Here is a 13,787-nt window from a genome sequence, read left to right as displayed (position 1 = left end):
TGCATTTTCTCAAACAGCTGTGTGGGCCGCTATTAAAAATTTCAATTATAATCCAGAAGACGATGTCACTTTCATCCAATACTATAAACGATATGAGGATATTTTTATATCGAATTGTAGTACCTGGTCAGATGCGAAAAAAGTTTGGCTTTTGCTAAGGAAATTGGGAACAGTCGAGCATACAAAGTTTGTGAATTTTATTCTCCCAAAAAAGACCAGTGAGTTGAGCTTCCGAGAAACAGTTACACTACTTACAGAACTGTTTTCTGCAAAGACGTCTCTTTTCCATAGGTGATATAAATGTATGAATGTTACTTGAAGAGAGGAAGACGACTACACTACTTATGCAAGTATAGTGAACAAGCATTGCGACGATTTTAAACTGGAGGAATTATCATTAGATATTTTAAATGTTTAATATTTGTGTAAGGGTTGGTCTTAAATAAAGACGCTGAAATCAGGCATCGAAAACAAACCGAATTTAAAACTACAAAACTTAGCGGAAGACTGTGAACAGTTTATTGCGTTGAAACAAGACAGTTGTGACATAGAGGAAAGCGGAGTGTCGCATATTAAAAAGATCGATCAGAAGAAAAATTCGACTTCAAAAAATAACCAGAGAAAGAAACAGGGAAAAGATCTACCTGGACCATGTTGGAGGTGTGGAAATAAACATTGGTACAATGAATGTCCCTACAAATTCAAACAATGTGACAACTGCCACCAGAAAGGGCATAAAGCATCGCATTGTAGAAAAAAATCTGGTAGGAAGGCATCCATTAAACTTACGAAAATTGAACCTGAGGAACAAAATATCCGGAAATATGTACAGATCAAAATGTTTAAAAAGAAAGTAAGGCTATAGCTTGATAGTGGGTCTGACATTTCCATTATTAATGTACAGATATGGAAGAGGCTTGGGAGACCCACTATGATTAAATCACATAAAACAGCGAGAAGTGTCAGTGGCGAAAAAATACCTTCGAAGGAGAATTATTGACAAATATTTTTTTTCCAGAACAGGGCTGAAAAAGCAAGAATTTTTGTCATGCGAAAATCAAACAATCTCTTTGGAACTGATCTGTTCGGAAAGTTTAGACTATGGGATCTGCCTTTAAGCTCATTTTGCCAAAAGATTGAGGATTCGAATGTGGAGGCAGAAAAACTTAAGAGGGAGTTAAAAGAGAATTTCCCAGGCATATTTTCAGGCAGTCTGGGAAGGTGTACAAAAGCGGTAGCAAAATTTGACATAAAAGTAAATGAACAGAAAAGTGTTAAGAAAGAAAAATGTTCCATATGTCGCTATAGAACAGATAGACGGTGAATTAGAAAGACTCAAAAACATGGATGTCATCGGAAAAATTGATCACAGTGAGTGGGCTGCACCAACGGTTTACATCAAAAAGAAGAGTAAGGAGATTCAGGTTTGCGCCGACTTCGTGACAGGCTTAAACAGGGCACTACAAGATCACCATTATCCTCTTCTGAGCTCTGAAGAGATATTTGCGAAACTGAATGGCGGGAAATATTTTTATAAAATCGACCTCAGTGAAGTGTACTTACAAGTTTCAGTCGATGAGGAGTGTTCAAAGCTGCTATGTAGTAATACCCATAAGGGATTTTACAAGTTTTGGGGTCAAAGTCGCCCCTGCAATTTTACAGCAAATTATGGACATTATGTTAAATGGGTTGGATTTCGCAGTAGGGTACATGGACGATATGTTAATGCAAAGCGCTAGCAAAGAACAACACAAAGCTCATGTAAACCAAGTATTCAAAAGGATCCAGGATTATGGATTTAAAGTAAAACAGGAAAAATGTACATTTTTCATGGAGAAAATAAAATACTTGGGGCAAATCATCGATAAACATGGAAGAAGCCCAGATCCAGATAGATCGAGTGCAATAAAGAATATGCCTGCTCCAGAAAATATTGCATCTTTACAAAGTTTCTTAGGTTTGTCAAATTACTACAATGTATTTGTGCCAAATATGCATAAATTAAGGTCGCCTTTAAATGAGCTGTTAAGGAAAGACCAAAAATGGGTCTGGACGCAAGAGTGCGAAGAAGCATTTCAGGAAATTAAAGAAACTTTAACGTCTGGCTTCTTTCTGGCACATTATAATCCGAAGTGTGAAATTATAGTTGCAAGTGATGCCAGCTTCTATGGCATAGGAGCATGCATTTTACATAAAATGGATGATGGAAAAGTGAAACCCATAGCACATTCATCCCGATCACTTTTGCCAACCGAAAAGAACTACTCACAAATTGAAAAAGAGGCGCTAAGCATTATATTTGCGGAAAAGAAATTTCATTGTTTCCTGCATGGTAGGCAATTTCTGTTACAAACAGACCACAAAGCATTATTAACGATTTTCAGATCGAAAAAGGGACTACCACAACTTATGGAGAATAGACTCCAAAGATGGGATACCATACTTCTGAATTACAATTTTCAAATGGAGTATGTGCCATCTAAAAAATTTGGTCATGCAGACGGGTTATCGAGGTTAATACCTAAGCAGACAGAACCATTGGAGCGGAAGTTGAAGTAAAAAAATAAGCAGACAGAACCATTCAAGCGGAAGTTGAAGTAAAAAAATATGTTATGTGACACAATAAGAGAACTTCCAGTAACGGTTGATGAGATTAAGAGTAAGGCAGAGGTGGATGAATTTATTATACACACGAAAGAAAGGATCAACAATAACGAACTGGATGAAGGAATTTATTCAATTTGCGATAACATCCTGTTAGATAGCGACTGGGTCTTAATTCCTGTGACATTACAGAAAAGAATACTCAAGGATTTCCATGTAGGACACCCAGGTATATCAAGAATGAAAAACCTTATGCGCTCTTTCGTTTATTGGCCAAACATGGATAAGGATATAGAAGGAAAAATCAGGGAGTGTAGAGGATGCGCATTAGCTATGAAAGCTCCTCCGACTCAATTCGGATCGTGGGCAAAACCGGACCGACCTTGGTCTAGGATTCATTTAGATTTTGCAGGACCGCTAGATGGGTTCTACTATCTCATTGTTGTGGACAGCCTATCTAAATGGCCGGAAGTATTAAAATGTAAGAATCCCACATCCGAAGTAACTATCAACTTCCTGTATGAACTATTCGCTAGGTTTGGAGTAGTAGACTGCATTGTTACAGACAATGGAACGCAATTTCCGTCTACTGAATTTAAACATTTTTGCGAGGATCATCTAATCGAGCATATAACCATTCCGCCATACCACCCAAGAAGTAATGGACAAGCAGAGAAATTCATTGATACATTCAAGAGAGCTCTGAAAAAAGCTAGTGGGCCGCCGACAGATAAGTCAATTTAACAGTTTTTACAAATCTATAGAGTCACTTCGAATGCAAACATCAAAATGTCGAAGACACCTGCTGAGGTTATGTTCGGACGCAAAGTTAGATCGATTTTTCACAAGTTGTTACCAAACCAGGATAGGCCAAACCTCCAAAAAACGATAACAAAAAAGCAGTATAAAGTTGGCGAAAGAGTCGTCTACAAGATTCACAAAAATAATAAGACTTTCTGGGAGCCGGCATTATTGAGAAACAAATAGGCAACATGGTCTACATGATTAAGGGACTAGACTTCGTGCACAAACGTCACACCAACCAAATTCGGAAAAGATACTCAAACAGTGAGGTGACCAGATCGCCCAAGGAGAACATCATGGACACAGTGTTTGATACTTTTCAGGTGCCCATACCAGAGACAGCTCCGGAGAACAGAAGATCAAAGAGAAAACGGAAATCAACAGAATTGATTAAGGTGAACCCAAAACAAAAACATTATTAATCCCAGACGGGATATTTTCAAGCCTTGCTTGAACAGAGGAATTTACACTGATTAGCACTATAAATAGCGCTAGTAATTCCAACACCGGTGAGAGAGATGCGACTGCACTTCAGCTGTTAGCCAAGTGCCCAGCAGATATACACGCTTCCCTATCTTTGTACATTATTGTTAATACACTTGTTCCTTAACCGAACCTCGACTTGATTTTTCTTATTTTCACTGTTGTTCCATGACACAACAGAATCAAAGGAATTTTAAAACAATTTTAAGACAGAAATAAAGCAAAAATTGTTGCAATATATTTTTCATCTCTATTCATTGAAAATTAAAATGAGTCTTTGAAATATTGCTTTGATTCTGTTGATATCTTTTCAATGTAAAATCGTTTTGTTAATCTGTTTTTGCTCCTTTTAATTTGACAGACCAGAAGACAAATACCATTCAACAGTGAAGGCTGATGGCTATTCTACGAATTTGTCTGAAGCTGTTGATTTAATTTTGTCGAATTATTGATTCTTTACAAATCAAATTCACTCGACTTTCGACTCATACCTTCATAGTGAGATGATTTTGATTAAGTTAATTTGACAATTTATTATTTTTCTTTATTTCTTTGATAAATTAAAAAATTCTCTATTTTGAAAATGTGTTTGTTTTTTTTTTAAGATACAAAACTTCTTTTTTATATTTGTGTATTTGAAAACATAAACAAGGAAGATTTAAAACAAATTCTCAGAATAGAAGACAAAAGTGGCATGTAGCAGTTTGATTATGTCAATGCCTTCATTATATGTCATAAAGACTTAATTCCTAGTACAAAAAAATATAAGAAGGAAAGATAGTTTGAATATAATTGAACGTTTGAGGCCACTACCCCATTATCCCTCATCCCTCCGCACACTATTGGTATATAATACATGCATATGTAACATTACCATACTATTAAGCAACTTCAATCTCAACCAGATATCCCATAATCTTCTCATTGACAGAAACCAGTTGAATTTCTCATGGATACATGAGTAGTTGGCTCATTGGATAGTAACGCTTCTAGCAGTCGTAAAGATGTTGTTTTCTTCCTTTTACTTAGAATAATAGAAACAATTAAAAATATAACAAATAATTCCTTTATTTTATCTGGGATTTTGTTTATCTTTTAAAGTAATTCACAGTAAGTACATCTAGAGTGATTTCAGCTTCCTCTTAAAACCTGCATCCAATCACATTGATGCTGAACTAAGAAACAGGATTGACTTAGCTTCTTTGCCATGTACTTTCTCCCATAATGCAACTTCCTGTACATGTCACTTAAATCTTTAACTTAACTTTTAATGGTAAATTTCTTTTTCTTATTTAATATCTCCTTATGTGCAAATTTCTGTTTGCAACATTATTTTCTTTTTACACACCAACATCAAATTTTGCTATACACATGTCAAATATAAGAATGTGTAAGTGTGCTCTTTCTCTTTCTAGTTACAATAACATGTTCACCTGCACTGAGCCTTTATCAAAGACACAAAAAGAAACATCAAAATGTTACATCAACAAGGAAAACAAATTATATCATTTTGTAAAGTGACTTTATTTAAAGACCTTTTCAGAATACAGTTACACTACACATTTCTCCAGAACTATTCTGCCATTGCACTGTTGGCAGGGCCACAAATTTGCTGACCATACAGTGGGGTCCCCTCACCCCAAAACAACAGGGTCACTTGTAGGCTGTGGGTGATGACTCAAAATTGAATCCTTGTGACTGAGCAGTCTGTGACCTGGTGACTTGCACTAATCCACTTCAGCTAGGCAAGATTTAAACAACCCAATAAAATTATTCTCAAAGTATTATTTGAATATCAATATAAAAAGAAATCTCAATAAACAAGAAAAATGAAGATTTGACAACAAACAATCAAATGTCAAATTTTTTTCAGGCAAAGAATTTTAGTAAACGTATTCAGGTAAAAAAATTAAAAAAAATTTTATATCTATTTCTTTGTTCAATATTTCATTTTTTAGCAATACATTGTGCAATAGTCCTATTCAATATTTCATTTTTTAGCAATACATAAAGAGATATTTTCATTCTGTCATTTTCATCTAATTTCCTCACCATTTATTTAACCAGTACTGAATATTTAATAAGAGGCATAGTTCCCATTTCATTGCTTTCACTAATAATAATACTAAAAATATCTTCATTTAATCAAACTGTCAACTTTTAAATAAACACATTTGTTTTATAAATACTTCAATGAAATATGCTCCAATGAACTTCCTGCACTTGTCTTTCAACATTTAAAAAAAAAAAAACAACCAACTCAACAATTAGCAAAATCCTACCGCTTCACTGTAGATGTTCCCAGATGCTGGAAAACTTTCTACTTAGAATAGCTCATTTCCTCAAGCTATTTGTCTTCAAAATTCCCTCCCAGTTTCCCGTTTCCTTGATGGTACAAATTTGTAGAAATTTAAATGTAATGTAAAAAAAAAAAAACATCTCGAAACACAATTCCCCACTTAGGATGTCTCTATAAGTCATAGTAGCCCCTTCCATCTCAGCAACAAAGTTTAGAATAAATATAAGTTTAAAAAATATTTTAATTCTTTCAATTATTTGTAACAATAAAAAACATTTAACAGCTGAAAAGAAAATACAATGCTTCACCTTAACATTTTGGTTTATGTAGTACTAGTAAGATCTAATCATAACCAGGCAGTGACAAGAGTTCTTAAGTTGTGGCTCAATGATCTGAAGAGAGCAATTGAACCTACGCTGTGTGTGCGTTTGCCCAACGGCTAACCTGAACTGAACATAGCTGGACAAAGTTCATTAACATTGTGGGCATTCTGGAGTGAGGCAAACATAAAATCAACCTGTTCATTTTTAAAGTGACAGTAAAAGTCTCATTCAGGTTCTGATACATCTGACAATTTAGTCAAAGAGGAAGAAATAATTGTCCAACTATCGGGGACTACTGGGGTAAATCGACCGACACCTACTGTCACTTGTGCGATCATATGATAAGGGGCAAATGTTACAATAAAGAGAAATACTTACGAGCTAAATGAGATTCTTTGCACGTCATGCATACCCAATTGACGACCAAGTTATATGACCACAACAAAACCAACATATGGTCGTTTATAATACTGTCACTGATTCCTTTCTGTTCATATGCATTGTGTGCTGCTATGCTTTCATCTTTCTTTCTCTATATAATGCTGTTGCTGATTTCCTTTCGAAAATGATTTTTTACAGATTTAAGTTTTTGGGTACAGCTTTCAAAACAGACTTTTCTTAGTGTGTTGCTTTTGGACGTTTCAAACTGCAAATCATCTCGTTTTTAATAAAATTATGAGACATCAGGTATATTTTACTAGCAGAGATACCCGGCGTTGCCTGGGACCACAAAAAACAAATAGAAGAAATGAAGTTGCATTTGGACACACCTGCTATACTTTTTGATTACTAAATGTCATTGCAATGCTGCAAAAATTCTTTCAAATTTTGCATTCACATTTGTTTGCAACTGTTTAATGCCACAAATAGGATTTTTTTTTTTGCCATCTGGATTCACCACTCAGTAGTTGATAATGAAACAAAAGTATAATGCAAAAAAATATCGACTATGATAGCAAGGGAGGGGGAGGTTGCTAAGAAACATTTTTAGATCTTTTTTTCTAATTGCGGGTAAACTCAAATGATGGAAAATGCTTAAATAAATGTGCTGATAACAATTGCATAGCTTTAAGATTTAAATAAAAGAAAAAGAAAAAACATATAGAATTACTCTAAATTAGTTATTTTTGTTGTCTGTTTCAAATATGAATGAGAGGGGGGAGGGTTGAAGATATTACTATTTTGCATGCCCATTTGTCAATAAGAAAGTTGTATTGAAAGTGGTGGCTACACTTAGTTACAATAAGTTGGTTTTTACTTATCCAATTTAGTTAGAGGTTGGTTAATAAACTGTTTTTTTTGTGGTGAGGGGGTGGTGATTAGTAACTAGATGCAAAACAATATTGACAATGATGGAGAGGGGGGGAATAAACATTTTTTTTAGAGATTTTTCGGGAGGGATCAAATGATGAAAGTAAAAATGATCATAACAAATGTTTAGATTTAAAACAGTAAAATACACTTAAAACATTCAAAGCCATGTAGAAATTATTGCAATTTGTTTATTTTTGTTTTCTGTTTCAAATATAAAGGGGGGAGGGCAAACACTTGAAACACTCACTACTTCCACAGTGCAGAAAGAATTATTTAGAAACCCATTCTTTATAGAAGGAAGCTTTCTTAACTATTCTGTACTTTTACTTTAATAAACAAAAGATACAGTAAAAATTGAATTTAACTTGAAAAACTTATCTAAAAAAAAAAATAGCACGGTCCATAAACTGCAGAAGTATTAAGCAGATAAAAAAAACAAAAATGTAATTGCCCTAAAAAAGAAAGATCTACATTTTTAAAGGGTAAGAGTAGAGCCCCACTTCCATAATTATTTACGCTTTAATTATTTTTTAAAGTAGATTGATTGAAGGAATCAAAGCCAAAAACATTGAGGCAGTCATGATCTTTGTAGACTCCTCTAAAGCATTCGACTCCATACATAGAGGAAAAATGGCCAGCATATTAAAAGCATATGGCATTCCAAATGAAGTCATTAATGCTATCATGATGCTATATGAGCACACTCGAGCAATGGTCAGATTGCCAGATGGGGACACTGAATTTTTCGACATCTGCACTGGGGTTCTACAAGGAGATACTCTTGCCCCTTTTCTTTTCATTGTCTGTCTTGACTTTGTACTTCACACCTCTGTTGATATACACAACATGCTAGGCTTCTCCCTGAATGAATCCAGAAACAGACGTCATCAATCAGCACACATAACTGATGCAGATTACGCAGACGATATTGCTTTATTTGCGAACAACACTGTTACGTAAGCTAGAAATGTCTGCAAATGACATTGGTCTCCACATAAATGCGGATAAGACAAAGTTTATGACTTTCAATGTGAAAGGAGAGATCAGGGCTCTGGTTGGATCAACACTGAAAGAAGTCGCTGAGTTTACGTATCTGGACAGCAACATATCTTCCACAGAGAGAGATATCGGAATTCACATCTCAAAAGCATGAGTCGCATTAGATGGGCTGCGTTCATTATGGACTTCTTCAGGGCAGTGGTAGAGTCTGTCCTTGTTTACGGTGCTACAACCTGGACACTCACCAAAAGATTTGAAAGAAAACTAGACGGCACATAACCCGTATACTACGAACAGTATTAAATATATCTTGGCAAAATCATCCCACGAAGCAGCAACTTTATGGCAACCTACCTGCCATATCTAATACCATCAGAGAAAGATGCCTACAATTTGCTGATCATTGTCTGAGGAGCATGAATGAATTGGTGAGTGATGTATTGCTATGGACTTCACGACACGGACGCGCAAGCAAAGGACAACCTAGATCCACGTACATCCAGCAAATAGCACATGACACCAACTGTGAACATGAAGATCTGAGGCAGCTGATGGAAGACAGGAAACTCTGGAGAGGAAGAGTCACATTAGTCTGGGCAAGGAGCTCGTCATGATGATGATGAACTCATAACTCTTACAATCACATCAGCTACATCCTTTGTTGCAATAGTATCATCAAAGTAACAACATTGCTGAACAACCTTAATAGCTTTGCCATCCAAATAAACTTTCCTCCCCTCTGAGTTCTTATCTAACTGTCTCCAATCTAATCAATCCCGTATTGTCAACCAAGCTCCAACCCCTGTCCCGTCACTACAATGGCGCATACCTGTGCTTGTTTTATAAGTATTTTAATGAAATGTGCTCTGACAAACTTATACCACTGATGTTCCTCTCAACGTAAATACTCCCAACTAATCCAACAAGCAGCAAAATCCCACCCCTTGTAGAGATCCCAGATACTGGAAAGCTTTCTATTCTCTGTTAGATTTTGGAATTCCCTCCCTATTGCTTGCTTCCCTGACTGTACTAACATGCAGAAATTTAAATGTAATATGAATAGATATCTTGTTGCTCAACTCCCTGCTTAGAGTGTCCCTGTAGGTATGGTCCCTAATTCACAGTAGTGGCTTATGTCACGATGTGCCTTCTTTGAGGAGAATAAGAGTAGAAAAAAGAAAAATAATCTCCATTGTCTTCTTGCATGCAAACTTATAATTTCATTGCAGTTCTTGCATACCCAATGTTTACAAGTACCACACAAAAATTGAATTGCTCCAAACCCTTTTCAGTTTGGACTGAGCAGAGAAACTTTCACTTTTCAACACGACTATCAAATGTTGAAAACTAAACTTCTCTCCTTTCATCACCAATACTCGCATTCCTCACGTTACCCCAATTGAAATGAATGATACTCTCCTTTGATAATGTTCTAGAAATGAACTTCACTCCAGACTTGAAATGGAAGATTTATATCAAGTTACCAGAAAAATGGCTGCATTACTTTTCCACTTCAAAAGTATTTCACTCCTGTTGCAATTCTCAACCTATATCAGTTAAATACGCCTTAAATAAAGTACTATTGCCCCTTTTGTGGCGGTATCGCTCAGAGCTGCCTTTCTTGCCTTAACAGAGTACAAAACTGAAATCAAGTGAAGATGTCCTCTTCTCTTTCCTATCGTCTCTTTTATAGAAGAGACATTGCTAGTCTTCGTCTACTCTATCATTATTTCATGGTAGGTTTTGATTGAGCTCAAATCTATACTTATCCTTGTAAAATATTCACAACAAAAACTCATTGTAAATAATTTTCCTTTCTTTTTCTTCTCTGTACCTATAACTAAACAACACTTTTATTATCAAAGTTTCCTTCCAAAAACTATCCATTGTGGAATAAAATACCACAGTGATGCTTTCCAGCTAACTACAACTTGGTCGTTTTCAAGTCAAATGTAAACAAATTCTTGTTCAGTTGTCCTCTTAAATAATAAAATTCTATCCAGTTTCAATCACCTGAAAAACTCAGTAATTTACCCTCAAATAGATTTTGGGCCTTGATAATCAGTGATTCATTAATAGATATAAAAAAATGATCATCAATTTGTTAAGGAAAATCAGATCATCAAATTTTTGTCCTGTAACAGCCCTTTAACTCTTAGACCTTTACTTACCATAGAAATCTAAGTCTTCAACTTAAGAAGTAGGTTTTCATTGTTTCACAGACAAACACTAAAAGACCAGTATAAAACATCTTTTCTAGACAACTGATATGAAACTCCCTGGACAATGCTTCTAAAGTACAAATAAAAATCAACAAACTCAGTGCAGATTCATGTTCACCAGAAAACATCTCTTTACACTATCACAATACTTTTCTTGCATTTCTTATTTGCTGCACAATTATTCTTTTATTTATATTGAAGACAAGATTCTCCAACTTTAAGCCTTTGTAATTATCTATATCCAGAATTCCTCCTTACCATTGTAACAATTCACAATTGTACCAATATTCCAGTCTTTTAGAACAATTTTTATGATCTGATTTGTCAAGTCTCTGATCATCTCAACTGGCTTGATGCTTTGTCTGGAGTGATTTCCATAAAGAAAAAAAATATAGATGAACCAAATGTTGCTTCTGCTTTCATTTGATGCTGATATCTAATATTACATCCAAGCCTTCCTCTGTTCATTTGTTGTTACTACTTCATTGTAATCTTGAACGCACTTTGCTTCAACAATATTTGTATATTTTTTTTTTGTAATCTGTTTAGTTATCCTGAATACTAAATTTTTATTGTCATCCCATGCAATATATTTAAAACCTTGTGCTCAGCCTCTACGACTGCTTTGTAGATTTTTTTTCTTGCTGTCCTATTTGTCACCAATTTAATTGCTTTCTTACTATCCTCTTTGTCACCAAGTTACTTTCTTGCTATCTTCTGTGCCACCAAATAGATTGCTTTTTGCTGTCCTCTGTGCCACCAAATAGATGGTTCTTCTTGCTGTCCTCTTTGTAACGAAATACATTGCTTTCTTCTTGTCTTCTGTAGAAGACGGGGTTGCTTTTTGTTGTGTAATTGGCAAAATCATTCTCTATTGTTAAGTAGGAGATTAAAGGAAAAATTGCATGGTCTCCTTACCATGAAATGAAGCCACGAAATATGCCCATAGATAATTACAACCAAAGTAAATTTATTTAATCTAATTACAAATTAAAGATTGAACAGTTCATGGCAAAAAATGATTAATGAATAACGTTACTTGCATAAGTCTTTGATCAGAGGTCGAACATTGGTTTGGCTGTTTGCCAAAACTGGGAAGTGTTTTTGTCACGTCTGTATTTGTTGCAAGGTCCAACGAAAAGAGAGTGAATGATACAAATCGGAAGTAACGGTGGCTGTATTGCCCCCTTGTGGCAAAGAATGATATTGCCAGAGTAAAAGGCCGATAATCATGTTTGCCTTAAGGTCATTCGTTTGTTTGTGTATCCGCTTGTGTGGAGAACTTGGTTTCTATAATACTCCTCCCCTTGTTAGCGTGAAACTTGAGGAAAAAAAAGAAAACTGGAAAGAACATGCAGATGCAAATGGTAGACAAGTAGCAGAATGAAAAAAAAGTTTTTTAAGTGTCAAGGTGAAGAAAAAAAAGTTGCGATGTAAAAAGATATCAGACAAATAGTTAGAAGCTTGTGTAACTGTGTTGAAGGTCACTGGACAACATGAATTTTGAGTGTGAGAGGTTGCAGTCATAGACTGTATTTCTGCTGTCCAGTCTAGGAAGCGTGCGCAAGTACAGTGGGTTGAGTTTGATTAAAGGTAGTTTGTGGATATGTGTGTACGTCCGCAATGGGAGAAATGTTTCTGTCCATAGAAAGCACATTGTTTAGGTGATCGGTGTAACCAGTGAATCGTTTGGATCATGAACGTTTATTGATGAGTCAGTAGTATGCGTTTTTCAGTTAAGTCATATTAGTTGTTGTTGTAACTTCCGTCGTGAGGTCATTGTGAGTTCCAGGAGTTTACAGTCCTTTACGAGTGTCTTTGTAAGTTTGTTTGTCGCGTTTGTTGCTAGAAAAGGTTGATATGCTGTAAGGTGTTGCTAGAAAGGGTTAATAAGCCATAACATGTTGCTGGAAAGGTCTTAATATGCTGTAACATGTTGTTGTAAGGGTTGATGTGCTGTAACATGTTGTAAAGAGTTGATATGCCATAAATTGTTGTTGCAAAGAGTTGATGTGCCATAAATTGTTGTTATAAAGGCTTATTGTCGCTTGTTCCCTTCCATGATTATGTTGAAAACTATAGTTGAAATAGTGTAAGAGTTGCTACTTGAGTTTTTTTGGTGGGCTTGTTGCCACTCGTTCTCCATGACAAAATAAAAAGCTGAAATACATTTTTTTTTAATATGCACACATTGTGGAAAAAATATAGATAGTGAAGAAATTGTTAAAGTTTTTGACATGTAACTGAAAAAATATAGATAGTGAAGAAATTGTTAAAGTTTTTGACATGTAACTGAAATGCATGTGATGGAATGTTTTGAGACTTCATCACCACAGCGAAAATTATTAATAACTTTTGCATTTCGGATGTACATTGAAACAAGTTGAGAAAAAATGCTATCCAGTTTGTTCTTATTTTTGCTCACGTATTATCGATTGTAAGGAATTTGGTTTGATTGTAGTGGTGAACGTATGTCGCTAGAGTTACGTCTGTGGCTGTAATGTGACAATCATTCATTGGAGGTGCTCTTTTCGTAACGTGTGTTAGCCATGTTTCTACTATGCAAAGTGTTTCGCGACTCTAGAAACAAGAACTGGTTCTCGAAAAATGGCTTTAATTGAACAAAACTTTATTTACTATCGCAAAGATTATTATTATAGGAACTGAGTTCTCCATATAAGTGAACACACAAACGAATGACCTTAAGGCAAACATGATTATCGGCCTTTTACTCTGGCA

The 13,787-nt window shown here is 35.3% G+C and overlaps 1 protein-coding gene across 1 annotated transcript in view; it reads left to right on the top strand.

Annotated features, from left to right (window-relative positions):
* The window catches only part of LOC145245997 (phospholysine phosphohistidine inorganic pyrophosphate phosphatase-like), a 120,467-nt gene extending 115,992 nt beyond the window's left edge, over nt 1-4,475 (top strand). Inside the window, exon 7 of the mRNA XM_080107793.1 lies at nt 4,253-4,475. Within this exon, the coding sequence (XP_079963919.1) occupies nt 4,253-4,343 (91 nt within the window). The 3' untranslated portion in view covers nt 4,344-4,475. The remainder of the gene's footprint in view (nt 1-4,252) is intronic.
* The last annotated feature ends 9,312 nt before the right edge of the window (nt 4,476-13,787 follow it).

This window comes from Euprymna scolopes, chromosome 23 (genome assembly GCF_053919585.1).
Source record: "Euprymna scolopes isolate OS-2025 chromosome 23, ASM5391958v1, whole genome shotgun sequence".
Taxonomy (NCBI): Eukaryota; Metazoa; Mollusca; class Cephalopoda; order Sepiida; family Sepiolidae; genus Euprymna; species Euprymna scolopes.
The sequence above is the reverse complement of the archived record's forward strand: the minus strand, read 5'-3'. Positions and strand labels throughout refer to the sequence as shown.